Raw genomic sequence first — 9,885 nt, forward strand, 5'->3', positions numbered from 1 at the left:
GCACGTCCCCGCACGCCCCCCCCCCCCCCGACAAAAAACGCCTTCCTCTGGGAACCAACCCGATAAAGCAAGAGCTTCTCACCCAGAGATCTCTCCCGCCTCCATGAAGACCTCCACTGACAGAACCCCCCTCCGTCAAACTCCCCCCACCTCAAAACAAATCCGCGCATTGCTTTCTGGGTAACCACATCTCCTTTCCCGGCGCTCCTCAAAGGCCACTTCGTTTTCGAGCCCTATCATTGGCCAACGATCTCCTCCAACCAGGGGCGAGGACTTTATTTATTTATTTATGCCGGACTGCGAACGGTCACCATTACGGTTGACGGCTTCTCCTCCCCTTCGACCAACGGGACTCGAGGTTCAAGCGAGGACCCGCCCCCACGTCTGGCTGAACCCAATGAGCGCGGGCGACGTCAAGCAAACGCAGGCCAATAGGTCATCTGGGCCGGGCGGAAGGCGGGCGAGAGAACACACCTCGTCCAATGGGGTTGGGGCAGTGGGCTGCACGCGCAATCCCAGTCAGGTAAAGTAGTCAGTCTGTGAGGGAGTCGAAGACGCCGCCCGCGCCTTTTCGCCGCGATGCCCATGTATAAGGTGAGGCCCTTTCAAGGGGGGCCGGACTCGGCTGTGCTGGCCCAGCACCTCCCCACTTGCATGTACCGGGTGCGCAACGTGCACCATCATCTCCAGGGCGGTGGCAGCGACGCCGCCGCTACCGTCTCCTCATTGCCTCAGGTACGAGCTGGTCAGCGGGAGCCTCCTAACGGGTGGGTGGCGGTTCTGAGGCGAGGCCTGCCTTTCCTCACGCAGCCTGAACGGGGAGGCCGGATCCGAGCAGGAGAAAGTGAAACCGCGGCTGTTTCTATTCCGAATGTGGCGATTGGGCCCCTGAGGTCGGAGAGGGCGGGGCTTCCTAGCGCTGCCGGATATGCGCATGCGCAAGAAAACCCGAGTTCTAAGGGTCTCACACTGCCCACCACGTGGCTGGGAGGATGCATCCTCTAGCTAAGGGGTCTTTTTGTAGCAGGAGCTCCTTTGCATATTAGGTGATACACCCCTAATGTAGCCAATCCTCCAAGAGCTTACAGAGCTGCTCTTACAGGGGCTACTGTAAGCTCTTGGGAGGATTGGCTGCATTAGGGGTGTGTTGCCTAATATGCAAAGGAGTTCCTCCTACAAAAAGAGCCCTCTACTTCAAAAGGTCTGCAGTAATTGTTGCTTCTTTTCTACTGTTGCCATCCTGCAGGTGGGACCTGGAATCAGATTCTAACCACCTACATTGAAAGTAAATGGCAGGGTAGAATGCAATAGAATCCATCTTCCAAAGCAAGAGCAGCTGTCATCCCAGGGGATCTTCAGGCCCCCCCACCTTGAAGTTGTCAGCCTGGACCCCAAATCTCCATGAGTTTCCCAACCCAGAGTCAGCAGCCCTAAAACAGTTCAATCCTAGGCAAAATTAATCTTTTTATTTAAAATGTTTGTATCCTGCATTTCCACCACATCTGAGGCAGCTTGCAAAATGTGAATGTGCACTTTTTAAAAACATAGTTTAAAACAACTAAAATACCTCAAATTCTTGTCTATTTAGTATCGTGGTTAATATGTCAGACCTGGTACCTGGGAAACCCAGGTTTGAATCCCCACTGTACCACAGAGACTAGCTGGGTGGCCTTGGGCTGATCACACACACTCAGCCTAGCCTGCCTCAAGGGGTTGTGAGGATAAAATGGAGTTTTAAACTAGTGGGTGTACTGAGGGTTTAAAAGCTTTGGGTCCCCATTCAGTAGAACTGTGAGGTATCAATTAAGTAAATAAAATTGTCACTACCAGCTGCTGGAGACATTTCTTAGGTACTTCTGCTGATGGTGTGTTGAAATAATTCTGCTTTGCACATTCTGTGGAAGGAGAAGAGCCTAGGAGCTTGTCACTGAAAATGAGCATGCCTAGGCTGTAACTGAACAAACCTCCCTAATAGAGGGGATTCTCAGAAGTTATTGTCTGCAACTGAGTTTAGAATTTGCACAGTTAATCATAGAGTTTAAAACTAGTGGGTGTACTGAGGGTTTAAAAGGGATTTAGAAAGATGTATAGAGGAATCTCTAGAGCAGGGGTGTCAAACATGTGGCCCGGGGGCTGAATCAGGTCCCCCAGAGGGCTTCTATCAGGCCTACAAGGGACTGGCTGACTCCTGCTTCTTCCTCCAGTTCTGCTGCTGCTGCTGCTGTTGTTGTGTCATAGCTTGCTTTCCCAGACTCTCTCAATCACTCAGGAGAGACAGATAGGCAAACTTCTGCTCCCTGCACTGGGCTGAGGCTCCTCCCCCTCCCAGATTGCAACAATACAGACATTTTGATGCAGTAATTCAGAGCAAGAAATGTCAGTTATCAGAGACCATTAAATAAACAAAATATTGCAAGCGTGCTAATGTTTCAAGCATGTTCTTATTTTAAGTAAAAAAAATCTTTGTGTTTATGTCCTTTATCAAGTTTATATCTCTGCTCCCTGGCATCACATTTTATGAAAACCAAAGTAGAAGGTCACAGCTATATAACCAGTCGGACAAAGAAATGCATAAGCTGTTATAAATGCGCTATAACATGTAATTTTTTTAAGTCATAGAAACAATTCAAAATGCAGTTCGTTGACAACATAGAACAAGACAAATGTTGTCAAAGAACTGTTTTTTGAATTGTTTCTATGACTTTTGAGAAATTACATGTTATAGCGCATTTTGGTGTGCGGACTCTAATCTGTGAAAACCGGGTTTGATTCCCCACTCCTCCACTTGCACCTGGCTGGATGACCTTGGGCAAGCTTTAGTTCTGATAAGAGCTGTTCTTGAAAAAGAGCAGTTTCTGTCAGCGCTCTCTCAGCCCCACCTACCTCACAGGGTGTCTTGCGGGGAGGGGAAGGGAAAGGAGTTTGTAAGTCGCTCTGAGACACCTTTAGGTAGCGAAGGGCGGGGTATAAATCCAATCTCTTCTCTTCTTCTTATAACAGCTTATGCATTACATTGTATGACACACGTGGCCTGGCCTGACAAAGTCCAATTTATATGAAATCTGGCCCTCCATAACAAATGAGTTCGACACCCCTGCTCTAGAGGGAATCTCCGTGTCCCGAACCCCTCTCTGCTGCTTGTGAAGGCAAATCAAAAAGTAAAGCCTCTCATTCGATCACTTACAAGCAAAACAAAACGTAGACAGCAGAGTTGTAAATTCTTTTGCTGAGCTGATGAACTTGTACTCCCCTTATTTGTAGTACTTGTATGTAAACTGTCATTCATATCTTTGACATGTAATTGATTTTGGTTGTAAAGCCAACCTTGGAGAACTGAATTGTGTGTACAAGGAAGTTCTACCTTGAATGGACAAAGGGTATTCAGGGAAACCTTCAAGGACTTTTTTGTAGTGGTTTATATTCAGTAATGCGAATTTAGGATTGCTATAAGTGTGTTAAGAATGCCTTCTAGGCAAAAAGCCTCCAAAACTTTTACATGCATCGTGGATTGTAGTGATAATGTATATTTCAGTTCCTCCAGTAAATTTGGGAAACAATGAGAAGGGACTTTAAACCAGTTAATCAAGGTGGTTTGATTTTTCATGCACAATCAGATATTCCTGCTAATTGCTTCTTTGTACTCTCTGTCCCAAAACACTGCCAGTCCAAAGTATTCATCATCATCATACCTTTATTGGCATTATAAAAGGGAGAACATTGAGCAGATACATAAAGGAACTAAACATAAAATGAATCACAAATTAAATCCCAAGTTTACAGTATATTGCTTTGTATAAAAACGGCAGCATATAAAAATTTTGCCACTGAATAAGTTATATTGTCATCAGTGTTAAGTAGAAACAACAGTTTATATGCATCAGGAAAATCCATAAGACTGAAGATAAAATACATTGTCTGATATTATTTTAGGATGAGGTAGATCCATCCCTTCAGGCTCTTGAATCCCGCCAAGAGGAGATTTTGAAACGTCTGTATGAATTGAAAGCAGCTGTGGATGGACTCTCAAAGATGATTCAAACCCCAGATGCAGACTTTGATGCAACGAACATCATTCAGGCAGATGAACATGCTCCGTTAACTGCCAGTGCTGCTGACCTGGATGACTTACTTGGGAAGGCAAGTCCTGATTAATCTTGTCTTGAGAGCATAATTTCTGCCTAGCCAGTGATTCACTAATTTAGAGTTTTCTGTGATCAGGTTCTTGGCAATCTTGCCAAAATGTGATGTAGGTGGGGGCAATGTTTTTGATGTGTGGAAAGTCCCTAAAGTATACCTGTCTCTTCAACATCTTGCCAATTTTCTGATTGCTTTTGATGCAGGACTACGGTGCTCTGAAGGATATTGTGATCAATGCCAACCCCTCCCTACCCCCACTGTCATTATTGGTCCTCCACAGCCTGCTCTGTGAGCGCTACAAGATATTATCTGCCATTCACACGCACTCATCAGTGAAGTATGTGCCAGAACAACTCCTGAAATGTTTTGGGGAGCAGACAAGGAAGCAATCGCGTCATGAATACCAGTTGGGCCTTACGCTAATTTGGAAAGATGGTAAGTATGGTGTATTATTTCCTCATAGCTGCTAGAACAGCTAAAATTAGGTGGCACAGAACCTATTGATGACCGTGTCCCCAGAAGATGCAGCTCCCACAGCACTGGTAGAACCTTTTCCATGCTTCCCATGGAACTTATGTACTAGTACCATAAATTTATTATTTATTTGTTCAACTTATATCCTGCCTTCCCCGCCAAAGCAGGCTCAGGGCTGCACTTGTCGGCTTGGGAACGGCAAAACGGTGTTCTCCTTGTTAGCAGTCATGGAATTAAGGGGCCCGACCAAGCATCTCTGATCAAGCGCTGTGCCAAACGTGTATGAGATCGTGCTCACTTTCCTCCTGGAGGCATTTGTTAACTTACTTCCAAGGAAATGGAAGGTTTCTTTCACTTACCGTGAATCTTCCTTTCGCTGTGGTTCTGGAGTGCGACATTCCTTATGTCTGGGATAATCTCCTCCTCTTTCCTCAGGGTCGGCTCCAAGCTTTGATCTGGGTGGGGGAGGGGCTTATCCCCTTGTAGGCTATCTAGTCATCATTAAGCCCGTTACAAACCCCGCCGGAAAGGAACTGAAAAAAGAACAAAGAACAATCTCCCCAAAACATAGAGAGACTAACCAAATATAACAAACTTGGTACAGATTAGGGAACTGAACACCTAACTAGCAACAAGCTCCCTTCTGTACTACCTCTTAATATGCGGATGCCCAACAAGCAACCATCCATGTTTAGCCCCTAGAATGGCTGAAATGGCAGATGCCTGCCTTCTTAGAGTGCTTGTACTAAGGCCCTTCTCCAGGCCATCCTGTAGAAAGGACAGCACCACCTTAACTGAGGCCTTAAGGGGGTCCAACTTTTTAGCTACACTCGTCATGAAACACCCGCCATGTGTGATCATACGACCTTTTAGTGGAGGCCTTTCTAGATGCCAGCATAGTATCTACTACCTTGTCTTGATAACCCACCCCCACTAGCATTTCCCGCTCAATCTCCACGCTGCTAGCCTGAGTAACCCCGGCTGCGGATGTTTTGTTGGACCTTGGGACAGTAGGTCCTCCCATAGCGGCAAATGCCATGGCTTCGTTATTGACAGGCCCTGTAAGTCCTGGAACTACGATCGACGTGGCCAGAAAGGCGCAATCAGCACTACTTCCGCTTTCTGTTTCTACACCTTCTGCAGAACCCTGTGAATAATCGGTAGTGGGGGAAAGGCATAAAGAAGGCCGTGCTAAGGTATTTCGTACCCGAGAAATGAAATCTGGTACTTGCCTGTTTGACTTCATTGCAAACAGGTCCAGATTAATCTGACCGAACTTGTTGCATATCTGTTGGAAAACTTCTGTGTTCAGCATCCATTCTGACTGATCTAATCGTTTGTGACTTAGCCAGTCCACCAACTCATTGTCCTTTCCTGCCACGTGAGTGACCTTTAGAGATAACAGGTGACGTTCTGCCCAGGAGATTAAGGTGGAATCTTCTGCATTTAGGAACGAACACTGGTTCCCCCCTGCCTGTTCACGTAGGCTTTTGCCGTGGTGTTGTCCGTCTGGACAAGAACATGACGCCCCGACAGGGTACCCGCAAGACTCAGGAGGCCTAAGCGAATCGCCCTCAGTTCAAACAGGATGATGCTCTCTGTCGACTACGCAACTGACCATTCTCGCTGGGCCATCCTGTTGCCCGAATGCGCACCCCATCCTGACAGACTTGTATCCATCATCATAATTGTCCTTGGGGGATCTCTGAGAGGGGTCCCCACTTTGCAGTCCCCACTTTGCAGCGCGTTGAGGTTGTCTACCATGTCAGTTGGTGATGGACAGCTGTGGGAAGTTGAAGCGTTTGCAAGGGTCTGGCATGAAAACGAGCCCACTGTACTACCTCCTGACAGGAGATTAGCATCCCAAGTAATTTGGCCAAGGTCATGAGTTCCGACTTGGAGTCCCTCAGCACCTGCTCCAACAGTAGCCTGATTTTTTGTTCCTGTTACAGAAAAACCCTGTCCTGTATTGTGTCTATTTCCACCCCCAGGTGGAGCAGTCTCTGTGTAGGCTGCAGGTGACTCTTTTGAAAGTTCACCACAAACCCATGATCGGTCAGGGTCTGGACTGTGAGGTTCAATGCCTTTATGCACTCCATGGCCGATGGGGCTTTTATTAGGATGTCATCCAAGTATGGAAAAAGCCCCACCCCTTTTAGCCGTAGCTGTGCTACTAGGGTCACTAGGACCTTCGTGGGTGACGACTTGAGTCCAAACGGGAGGGGGCTTTTTACTGGAAGTGAGAGTTTGCGTAATTGAACCTCAGAAACCTCCAATGCATGCTGTATATGGGCACATGGAGATATGCTTCGGACAAGTCCAGAGACGTCAGAAAATCCCCCTCTTGAATAGCCAACAGGATGGACTTCAATGTCTCCATCCTGAACTTTCTGTTCCAGATATGTTGGTTCAACCATTTTAAATCTAAAACAGCCTTCATGGTCCCATTTTTCTTTGGAACCATGAAGAATATGGAGTAAACGCCCTGTCCCTTTTGGGACATGGGCACTCTCTCTATTGCCCCTATCTCTAGAAGATGGAGAATGGCCTCCTTGATCTGCAGATGTTTCAGCCGGTTTCTGTACTTTAGCATTCTGACAAAATGTTGATGGGGAGTGGAGTGAAACTCTAGTTTGTATCCATATGTTACTGTCTCTAGCACCCATCTGTCCGTAATTGTTATATGCCACAGATCTGAGAAGGCCTGGAGCCTTCCTCCAATCTTCTGACATTCTAGAGGACCCAGACAGTCACGCCGAAGTTCCTTTCTTTGGAACTTTGGCAGAGGACTGCTCTCCCTTGTTGATTGGGAAGGACTTCTCACTGTGTTGCCTAGCTTGCCATTTTCCTTTGAAGGGTCTTGAGTAAGAGTGCTTCTGCCCCCTTTTCTGATCACGAAAGGGCTGAAAGCGATTTCTAATTTTTGTCCCTCTTCTTAGAGGGAAGGACTTTCTTTTTGTCCTTATCCTCAATTAAATACCTGTCCAGTCCATCCCCAAACAAGTTCGATCCTCTAAAAGGAACCGCGGCCACTTTGGCCTGCACAGATGAATTGACATCCCAATGATGAAGCCAGGTGTTTCGCCTCACCGTCACGCTGCACACTAATGCTCTAGCAGAGAGTTGCAAGGTGTCTAAGGTGGCATCTGCCGTAAAGGCAAGTGCCAAGGCTATCTTTTTTAGCTCATCTTTAAACTCCTTAGGCACCCCGCTGTCAGCTGAGGCCAATTTGTCTGCCCATTCATAGGCTGCCCTGGCAAACAGAGAGCCTGCTGTGGAAGCCTTAATAGCTGAAGCGGAGGCCTCGAAATTTTAATGAAGAGCCTGTTCTACCCTTCTGTCAGTGTGATCCTTGGGCATTCCACCGGTGTCCATCGGAAGCACCGAGTTGGAATACAAGTTGGTCACGGGATCATCCACTACAGGCAATTTAAGCTTCTTCGAGGCTTCTGGCATCAGTGAATAATGATGATTAGCCTTAGGTTTTGCTGGCTGTTCCCATTCTGCCTTCATTATGTGATAAAATGAGGCTGGGAGAGGCAACCCTGGTTGTGTGACTGATACCTTAGGCATCAGCTTACCCCCACCCCTTTCTGAAACTCAGAGTCCTGCTCAGTCTCTTCCCTAGGTTTGGTTGATAGATCTAGAGTCCTTAACACCTTAGGCAAGAGACGTGAGTAAAGATCCTGCGGGAAAAGCCTGGATTGAACCATAGGCACTACAATTCCTTCTTCTTCCGCAGAAAGTTCACCTTCCTCCTTTTCAGAAGAGGAAGTGGAAACCTCCGGCTCAGATTCTTCACGTCCCAACAGAGGACTCCTCTCTCTAGAGCAGTGGTGGTGAACCTATGGCACGGGTGCCATCTTCCCAGCCAGAGCCCTCTCTGTGGGCACGCGTGCCATCTCCCCAGCCAGGCCCAGACCATCATTAAAATGTCGAATTCTCTGCCAAATAATTTTAAGTAAATGAAAGCATTTGGGATTGCTTTCCTTATTTGTTTGGATCATCGTAAGTTAATGTATGAGTTGTTTTTTCTAAAGTAAAACCTCAGTATTCAGGTTAAATTGCCACGTTGGCACTTTACGCTAAATAAGTGCATTTTGGGTCGCAGTTTGGGCACTCGGTCTCTAAAAGGTTCGCCATCACTGCTCTAGAGGGTGATTTATGTTTGTTGCTGTGGCGATTTCATGTTTATTTGTGTGTGTGTGTCTTTAAAAGTTTGGTTTACATTGCTGTGTGAAAGTCTAGTGTGGTTGAAACAGGCAAGTGGTGTGATTGGTGAGTGACAGAGAGGGGGAGGGGTTTTGGAATGGATGCTGTGTGGATGATTTGAATGTCTATCAGGAGTGACTGTTGGAGATTGTCAGTTGATGAGTACAGAAAAACAGTTAGTCAGCAGAGAGTGCTGTGTAAAAGCAGTTGATAGGAGTTTTGTTCTGAGGTCTCAGAGAGAAGCATTCCTGTGTGGGATGAATTTGTTCTTTGTGATATCTGAGAGAGAGCGCAGCATATATCTTCAATAAGGAATCTTTAAAGTTCTGAAAGCAGTTAAATTTACAAAGAGATTAAACTGTGTGGTTGCCTAAGTAAGAGATTCCTGTCAGCACTAAAACTGACAGTGTGTGTGATACAGTTGACAAATATAGTTACAAGAACCTTATTCCCAGCCAGTTACATAATATCCAACCTTTAGTTTTGTTCCTCTTCAAATAAATCCTTTTTATTTAAGTTTATCCCAGAAGCCTGATCCATTATTCCTCAGGAAACACATAGTTCCTACTAAAACTGACAGTGTGTGTGATACAGTTGACAAATATACCGTATTTTTCGGACCATAAGACGCACCTGACCTTAAGACGCACCTAGTTTTTAGAGGAGGAAAACAGGGAAAAAAATATTCTGAACCAAAAAGTGTAATAAAATATTTAATAAACTATAACAGAGTAACATTTGAACCATGTAAAGTGCACAGCAGTCAACAGTGGCATTAAGAACCATTATCAAAGGTTTGAGTACTCTAGTTTTCTGGAAACCCCAAGAACTCATCATCGCTAGAGTCAGAATTTAGGAAGGTCATTTGCTCACAATCACTACAAACTTGAGTGATGGTGGGCCTCTTCATTCGTCCAGTAGGTGTCAGATCATGATTTTCAGCAGCCATCCATTTGTTCCACTCTTCTCGCATTAAGACCTTAAATGGCTTGTTGATGGAAACATCAAGAGGTTGCAACTGGCCGGTAAGACCTCCAGGAATTACAGCTAGCTGAGTCTTCA

At 46.1% G+C, this 9,885-nt stretch overlaps 2 protein-coding genes across 3 annotated transcripts in view; one reads left to right on the forward strand and one right to left on the reverse strand.

The window, feature by feature from the left end:
* The window catches only part of PMS2 (PMS1 homolog 2, mismatch repair system component), a 20,916-nt gene extending 20,792 nt beyond the window's left edge, over positions 1-124 (reverse strand). The window contains exon 1 of the mRNA XM_015426211.1: positions 83-124. Coding sequence (XP_015281697.1) covers positions 83-105 — 23 coding nt within the window. The 5' untranslated portion in view covers positions 106-124. The remainder of the gene's footprint in view (positions 1-82) is intronic.
* Positions 125-493: 369 nt separating this feature from the next.
* Positions 494-9,885, forward strand: part of AIMP2 (aminoacyl tRNA synthetase complex-interacting multifunctional protein 2) — a 19,663-nt gene continuing 10,271 nt past the window's right edge. Inside the window, exons 1-3 of one of the 2 annotated variants that reach the window (XM_015426219.1) lie at positions 494-735; positions 3,931-4,137; positions 4,341-4,572. In XM_015426219.1, the coding sequence (XP_015281705.1) occupies positions 580-735; positions 3,931-4,137; positions 4,341-4,572 (595 nt within the window). In that variant the 5' untranslated portion in view covers positions 494-579. The remainder of the gene's footprint in view (positions 736-3,930; positions 4,138-4,340; positions 4,573-9,885) is intronic. The other variant, XM_015426221.1, reaches the window with a different exon arrangement.

This window comes from Gekko japonicus, unplaced genomic scaffold (genome assembly GCF_001447785.1).
Source record: "Gekko japonicus isolate JY-2015 unplaced genomic scaffold, Gekko_japonicus_V1.1 scaffold384, whole genome shotgun sequence".
In the NCBI taxonomy this organism is placed as follows: domain Eukaryota; kingdom Metazoa; phylum Chordata; class Lepidosauria; order Squamata; family Gekkonidae; genus Gekko; species Gekko japonicus.